This window comes from Sorex araneus, chromosome 6 (genome assembly GCF_027595985.1).
Source record: "Sorex araneus isolate mSorAra2 chromosome 6, mSorAra2.pri, whole genome shotgun sequence".
NCBI classification, from domain to species: Eukaryota; Metazoa; Chordata; class Mammalia; order Eulipotyphla; family Soricidae; genus Sorex; species Sorex araneus.
Genome location: NC_073307.1, coordinates 155,676,745 through 155,691,294, shown reverse-complemented (window position 1 = coordinate 155,691,294; position 14,550 = coordinate 155,676,745). Strand labels below are relative to the sequence as shown.

The window sequence follows — 14,550 nt, the reverse complement described above, 5'->3', positions numbered from 1 at the left end:
GCATAATTTCTGGATAATTTAAGAAAATAAAGATAGCAAGGTGAATTGGTGTGGTTAACTTTGATGGCAGTTTTATAATGGAGATCGCGTTCATGCTTCTTAAATTTAAAACAGTTTTGGATGCAGTCAGGAGATTTGCGAGGGGAAAAACACAAGTGTGCATGCATCAACTATAAATTCAGAATGAATCCTGGCTCTGATAGGAACCAAATATAATTTTGCTTAACCCCAGCACCTCAGTGCACTGTCAAACTCAAATTCTGTTTCTTTTCTTTTAAAAAAAAAAATCTGACAAAACCTCATCAAATCAAGAGAGGAAGTGCTAGGCAGATACAGGAACCAAATAGGGTCATAGAAGCAGCTTCACTCTGTCTACTTCAGTTCCTTTTTGGTCCTCAACTTCAGCACACACCAAAGCAGTTCTTACTCACCTGTGGGACCAGAACATCTTGGGCTTGTGACAATGGAAGAATTGGGTGAGTGGAGAACTTCTGGGTAGAAAAAAAAATGAAAGGGAAAGATGGTTTAACTGTTGTTTTTTTGTGTGTGAAGGGATGTACTTCTAAACAAATGGAAGGTAGCGCTGGAAGATTTTAATTTTCACTTCCCTCCTGTTCTCAGCCCAGCCAAGAGTGAAGATGAGGAACTGTGATTGTTCTGGGGAACGAGGAGTTCGCTGTTTTCAATAGCACAATAGGCAGCAGTTGGTGTGAACTACCGAGTTAGCTCTGCCTAAATATGTTTTTGAACTTAATTGTTGGTTGAAATTCTTCCTTGGTGAGCATTTTGCTCTTTGGGGGCTTCTGGAAATCACAAGATAATCACACAGTTGGCAACTGCAGAAATGAATTGTGGGAGAAAAAAAGAGTAATGAAGGGTATCTTGTAGTACAAAAAAGGATAAATGAGGAATCCACAAAGATGGGAAAGACTCCAGTCTTTTATTTGGTTTTATTTACTCCACAATTTAGTGTTAAAAAGACAGCACGACAGCTCCAGTGACTTCATCGCTAAACTTTTATTCAGAGGAGTTACGAAGGTTATGAAGGAACAGTTTACTATGGCCTGGCACTATAATTCATCCTTTTACTCCAAAACATTAAACCAGCCAACTGTTGGCCACACTGCTTAGATGATCCCTGACTCAAATCTTAGGAACTAATCTAAGATTTGTGGCTTCTGGCATTCATTCCATATCCCTTGCCATTTTCCCCTGAGCATCCTTAGTAATACTGTGTTTTTTTTTTTTCTTTTTGGGTCACACCCAGCGATGCTCAGGGGTTACTCCTGGCTTTGCACTCAGGAATTGCTCCTGGCAGTGCTTGGGGGACCATATGGGATGCCCGGGATCGAACCCAGGTCGGCCGCGTGCAAGGCAAACGCCCTACCCGCTGTGCTATCGCTCCTGCCCCATAGTAATACTGTGTTTTTAACCTTTATCCAATATTCAATATGTGTTAAATCTATAATAGTGTCCTACCTAGAGTTTTGTATGATGGGGCCCATCAAAGCTATAAACAACGAAAAGTCTCTTGCATGTTATTTTCAAGAAAAAAAAAATTTAGATGATTTGAGAGCCAGAGGGTGGAAAAAGAAGAAAGGTAAGTTATGTTAAGGAAAAGATGTTAATGTACAGAAAGAGGTGGTAAATATTGGACTGTTTTGGAGCTAAGATCTATTTGGATACTTACGGTGGAATATACTTTGAACTTGGGGTAGAAACCAAATCCTCGCATTGTGCAGGTTAGCGAAATTCCTGTTTCTCCCTGAACTCAACTGGAGTTCAGTTCTACTCTTTTATTTTAGGGACTCTTAATGACTTTTATGCAGCGAATTCAAAAGGGATCTAAGACTTAGTAACTTACGCCAAAACTAGATATTTTTACATATGCTCATTTTGCTTTTTTATATCTGAAGCAACTCTCTGAAATAAGAATAGTCCACTTACCGCCCCCCCCCCATGAGAATACTAAGAAAAAGTAACTTGTTTTTAGGTCACCATCAAAAGCACCAAAAATAAAATTTATAAGAGGGGAAGTATGTTGACTCATGTGTTCCAGCGAATAGGATCACCAAATGATTTTTACAAAGTAGTGAAATAACAGGCAGACAGAGTTTTGCATTTGCTAACCAGGATGAGGTTTAGAGAAATATTGACCAGAATTATGGAAAGTACTGAGTAACCCAGAGTTACATTTATTATCCAGGTGGCTAACCTCAAAAGCTGTTTACAGCGATGCTTCAGCTGCTTCTTCAAATTGCCTATTACCCAACAACTACTCTGAAGAGTGGATCTTTCTTCCCCCCCTGAAGAAAATAACATGGTGGATAGGTCAGCCCAGGCAGACTAAAATTTTCTGTTTTACTTCCTCCGAATTTGGTAGTTTATATCCACTTAAAAGGTCTTGGGTGGGGGGCTGGAGTGATAGCACAGCAGTTCGGGCATTTGCCTTGCATGCAGCCAACCCAGGTTCGATTCCCAGCATCCCATATGGTCCCCTGAGCACTGCCAGGGGTAATTCCTGAGTGCAGAGCCAGGAGTGACCCCTGTGCATCGCCAGGTCTGACCTAAAAGCAAAAAAAAAAAAAAAAAGGTTTTAAGGGGTTGCAGAAGTAGTTCACCAGGCTAAGTGTATGCTTTCATCCCAGAATTCCAGATGCAACCCCACCACTGCACGGTTCCCCAAGGAACCTCCAGCATCCTCCATGTTCCCAAAGTCACTCTGGCCCCAAAACAAAGACACGAAATCTTAAAAAAATTACACAGGGATGTTAATTTTTTTTTTTTCTTTTTGGGTCACACCCAGCAATGCTCAGGGGTTATTTCTGGCTCTGCACTCAGGAATTACTCTTGGTGGTGCTCAGGGGACCATAAAGGACCATATAGGGGATTGAACCCAGGTTGGCCACGTGCAAGGCAAACACCCTACCCGCTGTACTATAGGTCCAGCCCCAGGAATGTTACATCAAAGAGAATCAGAAACAGAAACTGGTTCTGTGTAAAATCCTCACATTTGAGGCAGAACAACCACCTTTCATCCTACACCATTACGGGAAGAGGCTTCACTAGATTTATCATGAGTTGGTGTTAATGTTTAGTTTTTTTTGTTTTTTTTTTTTTAGATTACGGGCAGGCAACAGAAATAGACTATTGAGTTTTCAGCCTAATACCTCTCAACTCCAGCAAGTAGCATTTATCTTCCTGAAATTAGTCATTTTACAAATTACAGAATTTGGCAACTGGCAAGAAAGTCCTGGGGGTTTGGGTGATGTCTGCACTCATAGAAAACAGGAAGAGAGGGGCCGGAGTGATAGCACATCGGGTAGGGCGTTCGCCTTGCACGCAGCCGACCCGGGTTCGATCCCCGGCATCCCATATGGTCCCCCAAGCACCGCCAGGAGTAATTCCTGAGTGCAAAGCCAGGAGTAACCACTGAGCATTGTTGGGTGTGACCCAAAAAGCAAAAAAAAAAAAAAAAGAAAAAAAGAAAAAAGAAAACAGGAAGAGAGAGGTCTGTTAACTCATGACCCAGAAAAGAAAGTTTTAGTGACTTTGCTTAGCTGTTTTTTTTTTTTAAGTGAAATTCCTCGTACTTGTAGTATGATTCATCTTCTACTCAGAATTTGAAATTTGAACACCAGAAGATCCAAAACTTCTGGTTGGAGATAGAAAATAGATGAGAGAAAAAGATCTATAATGTAAATAAAAGTTTGGGACTCTAGTAAATTTCTGCAAGAGTTTTAATTTCTCTTTCTATCTTAGTTTCCTTTTTCATTCCTTTAAAAAAAATCTCTTTCAAGGCCGGAGAGATAGTACAGCAAGTAAAGTGCTTGTCTTGTACACAGTCTACCCGGGTTTGATCCCCAGCATCACATATAGATACTGTGAACCCTGCCAAGAGCGATCCCTGAGCACAGAACCAGGAGTAAACCCTGAGCACAGCAGCATCTTACCCAAAACACAACAGAACAAAGACAAAAATATATTTTTTCTAGAAAATTAAAAAAATACAAAAATTAATAAAATATTAACATAATAAAAAGTTAAATATAAGACAGTTAATGAAATAAAATGAACCCACCAATAATCAACCCATCTTAAATAATCACCAGCTCTTCACCAATATTATTTATTTACTCAACTATTCCATTTCTGGGTTATTTTAAAACAACTTTAGTATTTTATCTATAAATATTTCAACATCATTTATAAATATATATAAAAATAGGACTGGAGCGATAGCACAACGGGTAGGGTGTTTGCCTTGCATGCAGCCGACCCAGGTTCAATTCCTCTGTCCCTCTCGGAGAGCCTGGAAAGCTACCGAGAGTATCCCGCCCGCATGGCAGAGCCTGGCAAGCTACCCATGGCATATTCTATATGCAAAAAACAGTAACAACAAGTCTCACAATGGAGATATTCCTAGTGCCTGCTCAAGAAAATCGATGAGCAATGAGACTATAGTGCTACAGTGCTACATATAAAAATAATTATAGCATTATCCTACCCACACTTTATTTAATAATGCTATTCTCATATAAAATACTTTAGAGAGATGGTTGGGAAAATTGTAAAGATTTTTTTTTTTTTTTTTTTGGTTTTTGGGTCACACCGGGCGATGCACAGGGGTTACTCCTGGCTCATGCACTCAGGAATTACTCCTGGTGGTGCTCAGGGAACCATATGGGATGCTGGGATTCGAACCCGGGTTGGCCGCGTGCAAGGCAAATGCCCTACCCGCTGTGCTATTGCTCCAGCCCCTGTAAAGATTTTTTTGTGAGACAATGATTTGATATTCTTCTTTATGACAATGATTTGAAATGCCCCTGCTTCTGTTTCCTCTCCCTCCTTTTGTTTGTTTATTTGTTTGTTTGGGGGCTATACCCTGTGGTGCTCGGGGGTTACTCCTAGCTCTGCACTCAGGAATCACTCCTGGCGATGCTTAGGAAATCATATGGGGTGCTGGGGGTCGAACCTGGATTAGATGCATGCAAGGCAAGCGCCCTCCTGCTGTACTATATCTCCAGCCTCTATCCCTGTTTTTGAAGAAGAAAATCCTAGTGTTCTTGATGACCCGCAAAGTTTGTTTCCCTCATCTGCGACCTTTAGAACTAAAATAATCCTTAGAATCATCATTTTTTTAATGTTAAAACATTATTTTTATATTATTATTATTATTATGTTGTTGTTGTTGTTGTTTTGGGACCACACCTGCCTGTGCTCAAAGCTTAGTCCTGACTCTAATCTCAGGGATCACTTCTGGCATCATATAGGGTGCCTGGGATTGAACCTGGTTGGCTGTGTGCAAGGCCTTACCCACTCTACCACCTGTCCTGCTCCATCACCCAGTGAAAATTCATTGTGTCATTGTATCACTGTCATCCCGTTGCTCATTAATTTGCTCGAGCGGGCACCAGTAACGTCTCCATTCGTGAGACTTGTTGTTATTGTTTTTGGCATATCGAATACACCACGGGTAGCTTGCCAAGCTCTGCCGTGCGGATGAGATACTCTCGGTAGCTTGCTGGGCTCTCCAAGAGGGGCAGAGGAATCGAACCCGGTGAAAATGAAACATTTCAAATGTTTAAAAATTGCCTTTGCTAAGAGATCCATTAACGGGTCCTGACCCACAATTTGAAAACTATTGTTCTAGTGCAATTGCTTCCTTATGCATACGAGAGAAAGCTTTCAGAGACGGAGATAGCATGGCAAGATGACTCGGAACCCATGTGAGACTAGGAACTGGGTTTTCCGACTTGGAGTTAGTGCAAAAGATTGGGATTCGCTGACGATCACACTTCCAGGCTCGTGGTTTCTAGCTGTGTGACCTTAAGGATGTTTTCATGTCTTTTGATTAATCATTCATGGACCTCTCCTGGGGATTTTTGAACAACTCAGCAGAAGGTTCAGAGGGAAGAGCTATGACTGTGGTGTCATGAGGGCCCTGTGGTGCCATGACTAGCCGGGGTCAGCCCAGCAGTGCTCAGGGATTGCCAGGCCTTGCTCAGGGAATATGTGGTGCTGAGGCTCAAAACGGGGTTGACGCACTGACAAGGTCTGCACTTTAAGCACTGAACTCTCTCTCTCTCTGGCCTCAGTGCATTTCTTGCTATACATAGTTTAGATGGTTAAATACAATATGTAAGCTAGTGAACATGTGTTCATTTTTATTAACAACCACTAACTTCACAGCGGGTAGGGCATTTGCCTTGCACGCGGCCGACCGGGGTTCGATTCCTTCATCCCTCTCGGAGAGCCCGGCAAGCTACCAAGAGTATCCCGCCCGCATGGCAGAGCCTGGCAAGCTACCCGTGGTGTATTGGATATGCCAAAACCAGTAACAACAAGTCTCACCATGGAGACGTTACTGGTGCCCGCTCGAGCAAATCAATGATCAACGGGCGACTGTGATACAGTGATACTACTAACTTCATAGCAGAACGGAAATAGCTTGCTCTTAAATGTATTGGGATTTCCTTGCAAATTAATATGAGCAGCAAATATCAACACTTTGCATTGCCACATCGTCTGCTTTCACAATAACTCTTTTCTGCCCAATCCCTTGTACTTCCCATAGCCTCAAAGACAGAATGTTTAGACTTTGGTTGGCTATCTGACACCCCTCCCCCCCTTTTCCTTCCCTTTATTGTTGTTGCTACGATAGTGGGGTGGGGGATGGACACACACATGGATGTAATGCCTGCCAGGGGTCACACTTTACAGAGATCACACCCTTTGTTGTGGCACCGGGGATCCCCAGTGGCAGTGCTGCCTTGGATTCCGTTCAGCTTGCTGAGTGTTGCACATCAAACTGACGCCCTCGTGCCTGCAAGGCTGGCGTTCTATCACTGAGCTTACCCTGGGCCCCTTGCTTGGATAATTCTGTTATGTGCCTGGAAGAGAGGAAAAGAAGTGCTGAGCATTCAATGTTAACTGTCCCAGACATAGAATGACTGCACTCATTTGTGGAATATAAAGTAGCAGGATATAAGACTAACATCTGACTAAGGACACCTAAGGACAGTAGAGATAAGGACCAGGAGGAACACATCATGGTTTGGAAGCCGGCCCCACATGCTGGGGGAAAAGGCAGTTGGGATGGAGAAGGGACTACTAAGTAAACGGTGTTTGGAGGGATCGCCTGGGATGGGAGATACGTGCTAAAAGTAGACCAAGGACCAAACACGATGGCCTCTTAGTATCTGTGTTGCAAATCATAACACCCAAAATTAGAGAGTGAGAGAGAAGGACTGTGCCTTCTTACTCACAGAGGGACTATGCCTTCTTACAGAGGCAGAGAGTGGTGTGAGGGGCACTGGGCACATTGGTGGTGGAAAATATACACTGGTGGAGGGATGGGTGCTTGAGCATTGTATGACTTAACTGGAATCATGAAAGTTTGTAATTGTATCTCATGGTGATCCAATAAATTTTATTTTATTTTTTATTTTATTTTTTTGATTTTGGGGTCACACCTGGCAATGCACAGGGGTTACTCCTGGCTCTGCACTCAGGAATCACCCCTGGCGGTGCTCAGAGGACCATATGGGATGCTGGGAATTGAACCTGGGTTGGCTGCGTGCAAGGCAAACGCCCTACCCGCTGTACTATTGCTCCAGTCCCCAATAAATTTTATTAAAAAATATAAATAAATGTTACGGTCCCTTATATATAAATGTATGCATTCATAAATAATATATAAATGAATTATGTCAATAAATTATCTATACAGCACTGTAGCACTGTCGTTTATCAATTTGCTTGAGCGGGCATCAGGAACGTCTTCATTGTGTGACTTGTTATTGTGACTGTTTCTGGCATATTGAAAATGCCATGGGTGGCTTGCCAGGCTCTGCTGTGTGGGCGAGATACTCTCAGTAGTTTGCCGGGCTTTTTTGAGAGGGACGGAGGAATCGAACCCAGGTCAGCCGCATGCAAGGCAAATGTCCTACCCACTGTGCTATTGCTCCAGTCCATATATCTATATCTATATATTTATTTATTTATTTTCCTGATAGAAAAGGTACGTAGGATTTGCTTTTTTCTTTTCTTTGTGTTTCTGGATCACACCGGGTGGTGCTCAGGGCTAACTCCTGGCTCTGTGCTCAGGGATCACTTCTGGTGGTGCCAGGGGGCAGACCATATGGGATGCCTGGGATTGAATGCTAGTCAGCAAGTGCCCTATCTGCTGTACTGTCACTCTGGCCCCAGGTTTGTTTTTTTCTAAGTGGGATAAAGCTTTGTGGGCTAAATCTAAAATCAGTGCTAAAATTAATACCCTATAATATAAGAAATCAAATTGTGGAGTGAGACTGAAATTGAATGCTGTCACAGGAGGTATGGAGTTAACCTCAATATGTGGAGGAGTGCCTTCCTCTATGTAAAATCACGTTTTGTTTGTTTTGCTTTGCTTGGGGACTATACCCAGTGGTGCTCAGGGGATACTCTTACTTAGGGCTTGGGAGTTGCTTCAAGCTCCGTTATATACCAGGCTGGGACCACACAGTGTCTGGGATTGAACCTGAGCTTCAAAGCATGACCTCCACCAGTTGAACTATTTATCTGACCCTCGAGAGATACCAAAAGGTACCTTGAAGTGAAATATAGAGTGAGGGAAGATGTTTGAAAATAAAACCCAGGGTCACAGGGAGATTAATGGAGACACAGTGAGGATATTGAAGAGGTAATTATGCCAGGAGATTTAAATATTTTATAATATAATTCTCTCATGTCTACGAATATCTAGATGCCTTATTGGAAGAATTGGAACTTTCCACACTCCAAGACGAGAACTATTCCGACCCAGCTCCTTTTCCCCTGGATCAACATTCCAGAAAGGAGAATAACAACGCTGAGAATTTAAAGGTCCTTTCCAGACCGCCTGATGTAAGTCTCTGTCAGTAAATTTTCGTTTATTGGAGGAGCTGACATAGATGTTTGAGTGCATTTCTGAACTTTAATTGTATGTCATAAAATGATGTGAAAAGAGGATCATATGTCCAAAAGTGTTATTTTCCTTTTTCTAGGGGAGGACAGGTGTTCAGTTATACAATGTTCCAACACCCATTCGTTAACTAGTGTACATTTCCCATCACCAATGTCCCTGATTTTCCTCCTGGCCAACACCACGTCTATGGCAGGTACTTCACTCTCTGTCTGTCTCTCTGTCTCTGTCTGTCTCTGTCTCTGTCTGTCTCTCCCTCCCTCCTGTTAGCATTATGATTTGTAAAACAGATACTGAAAGATTTTCATCTATATCCCCTTACCTACTCTCAACCCTCAGTTCTTGTCCAGAGTGATCATTTCCAACTATTATTTTCTTTTTTTTTTTAATTTAATTTAATTTTATTAAATCACCGTGTGGAAGATTACAATGCTTTCGGGCTTAGGTCTCAGTTATACAATGCTGAAACAACCATCCCTTCACCAATGCCCATATACCACCACCAAAAAAAAAAAAAAAAAACCCACACAGTACACCTCCCATCCCGCCCCCCCACCCCCTACCTTGTAACTGATAAGTTTCATTTTACATTCTGTTTACTTTGGTTACATTCAATATTTCAACACAAACCTCACTATTGTTTTTAGGAGTACCCCACTACATTCAGACCTACTGTGAAGACAAATAAGGTCGCGCGGTTTTGAATTTCTGTACTTTAACAAGAAGTCCAGGGAGATTTCTTCTAGATATTAGATAATTGCAGGCTTGAAAACCCAATCTGTGGTCGTCTTAATATGGCGGCCACCGCGCCCTTCATCCCCGGAGAGAAAGAGGCGAGAGAGAGAAATACCTTTCCCCTCCCGGGCGGGCACGGGGCCGAGGCTTAGTTCTCAGGCTGGAGACATTCTGCGAGGAGTTGCTCACACCGAAAGAGGTTTTGCTGGGTCTGGATTCACGCTTGTACAGCTGTGGAGAGGCCGCACATGTGTGCGGCCCCCGGGATCACATCTCGGCGGTCCTAACTATTATTTTCATACTGTGGTATTGTCAGTATGACAAAAGTGGTTTTGCAAAGAGGAGAATTGAAAAAAATCATCTAAGAAGAATAGACCTCTTAGTACTATTTTTTTTTCATAAAAAATTTCTAATTAAAGATATATTTAAAAAATGAGAAAATGTGGGGGTGGGATGTAGCTCAGCGTTAGAGATTTGCTTTGTGTTTATGAAGCCCTAGGTCCAGTAGAAAATAGAAAATAGAAATAGAGGGCATGGTAACAGGCAGAGTATTTTTCTAATTCATTTGGAAGAGTCTGGAATTGCTGTGTCACTGTGGGCATCAGTGATACAGCTGCAAAGATGCATGCTTCAGTAATAAAATAGCTTTTAATATGTTCAGGAATTGCCTGGACATGGCTAAGCAGTAGACCACACAAGTCTTTTCAGGGTAACATTTTTGATTACTACCTAGTTCTTATTTAAAAATATAATTATTAGTGTGCCTAGACAGGAAGCTCTAGGGAATCAAAACCAAATGAAACTCATAAGAAATATTGTGTTAGGAGGAAGAGGGGGTAATCAAAAGAAAATAATGTGTTACAAAACTCAAATGCAATTTATTAATTTCTGGCTAGAGTTATACTAGCAAGTGAGATAGTAACTAGTATTTACAGATACCGTTATCGCCTTCCTATGGGTAAGTTCACATGCCTCATCACTATGATCAGAAAGACATTTGATGAGAATGGAATTAGTGTAAGAGGAATTAAGAAGATGCTTTTCATATCTGGATTTTGGGAATATGATATTCTGATAAATCCTTGTGCATGAAATAACTAATAATGCAGAACTGAAATTTCAACCCTTGTGTTTTTCTCCCTTTAACTGTTCTTCCTTTCAGCTACCTAGAGATGTCTTTAAAAAAATTTTTTTTATTAGTGAATCACTGTGGGATACAGTTACAGATTTACAAAGTTTCATGCTTGCGTTTCAGTCATACAATGATCGAATACCCATCCCTCTACCAGTGCCCATTCTCCACCACCAAAGATCCCAGTATCCCTCCCACTACCCCTCCCTCTCCCCCTCACCCCACCCTGCCTCTGTAGCAGGGCATTCCCTTTTGTTCTCTCTTTCCTTTTGGGAGTTGTAATTTGCACTAGAGGCATTAAGTGGCCATTGTGTTTGATCTATAGTCTACACTCAGTTTGTATCTCCCAATCCCAGCTGGTCCTCCAAATACCCTTTACTTGGTGTTCCCTTCTCTATCTGAGCTGCCTTTTCCCCCAGCATTTGAGATTGGCTTCCAAGCCATGGAGTAAACCTCCTGGTCCTTATCTCTACTATTCTTGGGTGTTAGTCTTGCATTCTGTTACTTGATATTCCACAGATGAGTGCAATCTTTCTATGTCTCTCCCTCTCTTTCTGACTCATTTCACTTTACATGATACTTTCCATGTTGATCCATTTATATTCAAATTTCATGACTTCATATTTTCTAACAGCTGCATAGTATTCCATTGACCTACAGATGTCTTAATGATGCATACTTATCTCTCTTCTAGGAATCTCCTGTGTTCTCTTTTCTAGATTACAACTATAATTGACTCCTAATCGGTCCTTCCCCTAACCCCTTCACAATCTATTCTTCAAATAGCAGGGTAATCCTGTAAAACTTAGATCATATTCTTCTACTCAGAATCCCACACTGATGGGACCGGAGCAATAGTATAACAGGTAGGGTGTTGGCTTTGCACATGGCCAAACCCAATTCTATTCCCAGCATCCCACATGGTCCCTCAAGCACCATCAGGAGTGCTTCCAGGGCACAGAGCCAGGAGTAAGCCCTAAGCATCATTGGGCATGCCCCCCAAATATAAAACTAAGAAACCAGAATCCCACAATGACTTCCTATTTCACTTGTAGTAAAAAGCCGCAGTTTTTAGCCTGAAATTAGGGTCGTTGGTCATCATAGGTCTTTGATCATGTAGAAGAGTCTTGTGTTTATGCTTATTTTTTCTGACATTTTGTTGGCTTTCCCCATTGGAAAATGATGTTTTCCAGTTAGTATTCCTGTTAAAGTAAACCAGCGTGAGGAGTCTGAAGTCCGTTTGGTTCTTTCGACTTGTTCCCTGGCTTCATGAGGCATGTGAAACGCATGGGCAATAAAACCAAGTTCTCACTCTACCGTGGTAAATTCAAAAGATGACTGGTGACATCCCTTTCTTCTTGATCCTGTCCAGACAAAACCTGATGGGCAGCATCCTTCTGGGTACAGTTTTCAGGGTGCTGGCTGGTAGAGGTAAGCTCTGAAGCAGTAAGGCACGGCTAATGCTTCTGCTTTTGGATGATGGCACCAAAACTTTGGATTTTTTTTTCCTTGCTGGACATTCGGTATACCACCACCACTCCAAATTGTTTTATTTTATTTTATTTTATCCTATTTTTATTCATTTCTTTAATTTATTTATTGAGATGATATTACTAACTTTTCTGTTTCCTGTAATGAATCATATATGCATTTTAGGGGTGCAGTCTTACCTGTCTCATCGTATTTGCTGCCCAACCACAAGCACCACCAAAGTATTAATAGCTCTAGCACCGCCTATTGGATCCCCTCCCCCTTCTCCTTCCCCTCATCCCCCTCTTGCACTGGTAACCACAGCTCTGTAGTCTAGGCCACAGGCTTATTTCTCTTGGTTGTGTCTGCACCTGTTTTCCTTCTGTATGTCACATGTAGGCTCGAGATCATCTGGTATTTCTCTTTTTTTCCCTTCTGACTTGCTGGCCAGGCCCTCTCTGGTTCCATTCATGTTGTCACACGAAAGCAAGAATTTAACTTTTCTAACAGCTGAATAGTATGTATTTGTTTATTTATATGCTACAGCTTATTTATCAATGCATCTGCTTCAGTGCACATAGATCGTTTCTAGATCTTGGCTATCATGAATAGTACAGCAATGAGCATAGATATACATATTTATTTTCAAATTACTGTTGTGTTCTTTAGCTAGATAGCTCGACCAGTCCAACTTCAACTGGATGATTAAATTCTCCACCAGCATGGGATAAAATTGTGAAGGTGTATGATTTTGTAGCATCTATATTTCTCAAACTTTTATTTTTTTATTTTTTTAATTTTTATTTTTTTGCTTTTTGGGTCACACCCGGTGATGCACAGGGGTCACTCCTGGCTCATGCACTCAGGAATCACTCCTGGCGGTGCTCAGGGGACCATATGGGATGCTGGGATTCGAACCCAGGTCGGCCGCGTGCAAGGCAAACACCCTACCCACTATGCTATCTCAAACTTTTAAAAGAATGCCAGAGGCAACCTAAGACCTTTACATAGAATAAAATGAATTGATTAATCTAATATAAAAATTAGAGTGGAGAATTTCTTCTTTTTAGAGTTTCCTTGGACTATATAAGTTCATCAGCATTCACAGAGGCTCCTGCATTTTTTCTCATTAAAAAGGTGGTAGTCTCATTGGTGGTGGAGAATGGGCACTGGTGGAGGGATGGGTACTTGATCATTGTATGACTGAAACGCAAGCATGAAAGTTTGTAAACCTGTAACTGTACCTCATGGTGATTCACTGAAAAAAAAAAAGTGGTAGTCTGTATCAAATTAAGAATCAGTAATAGGGGACTAGAGTGATAGCACAGCGGGTAGGGCGTTTGCCTTGCCCATGGCCGATCCGGGTTCGATTCCCAGCATCCCATATGGTCCCCCGAGCCTTGCCAGGAGTAATTCCTGAGTGTAGAGCCAGGAGTAACTCCTGTGCATCTCCGGGTGTGACGCAAAAAGCAAAAAAAAAAAAAAAAAAAATCAAATCAGTAATAGTAGCACTGCACTGCTGTCTCGTTGTTCATCAATTTGCTTGAGTGGTACCCATAATAGTAAAATTTGATTAATATTATGGCAAGATTAGAGAAAGATAAAAAGAATCAATAATTTCAAGTTTGTTAACCATAAAATGTACCTCTGCAGAAGATTGTGATTATTTTAAAATATGAAAATAAAAGCATCATTAAAAAATATACAATTTTCAGAAATTTCTCATATCAAAGTATTAGAGACAGCAGTGGCTAAGAAAACAGTGTTATGTGACTATCACTGTCTCACTGTCGTCCCGTTGCTCATCGATTTTCTCAAGCGGGTGCCAGTAACATCTCCATTCGTAACTGTCACGTTCAGGGCATATCGAGTATGCCACGCGTAGCTTGCCAGGCTCTGCCATGTGAGATTCTCCAGGCAGACAGTTACAAATTGTGTTCTGTAAGTGCACAGGTGGAAGAAGTTCCTGGAAGTGATTGTTAGCTGGAAGTCAAATAATTGGTGTTAGTATTTCCACAGCTGGTCAGCTGTCTTTCAAAGTGACACTTTATTCCTCTAGATATGTTAAATTTAATTGTATTATAGTCTTTCTTAGACACTATCATGATAAAGGGACATTGCTCTGACTCATTTTCTTTGTTTTAGGGTTCCTGAGTATTTCAGTGTTTTTAGGGCAGGGAATGGGATGTAATCTGTTTACATGGGAGCTATTCTACTTAGAATTTGGTCTTTCTCAGTGGAATGGTTGATATTTCTCTGCCTCGTGTTA

The 14,550-nt window shown here is 41.6% G+C and overlaps 1 protein-coding gene across 1 annotated transcript in view; it reads left to right on the top strand.

The window, feature by feature from the left end:
- Positions 1 to 411: 411 nt before the first annotated feature.
- The window catches only part of LPXN (leupaxin), a 48,420-nt gene continuing 34,281 nt past the window's right edge, over positions 412 to 14,550 (top strand). The window contains exons 1-2 of the mRNA XM_055141379.1: positions 412 to 476; positions 8,747 to 8,886. Coding sequence (XP_054997354.1) covers positions 464 to 476; positions 8,747 to 8,886 — 153 coding nt within the window. The 5' untranslated portion in view covers positions 412 to 463. The remainder of the gene's footprint in view (positions 477 to 8,746; positions 8,887 to 14,550) is intronic.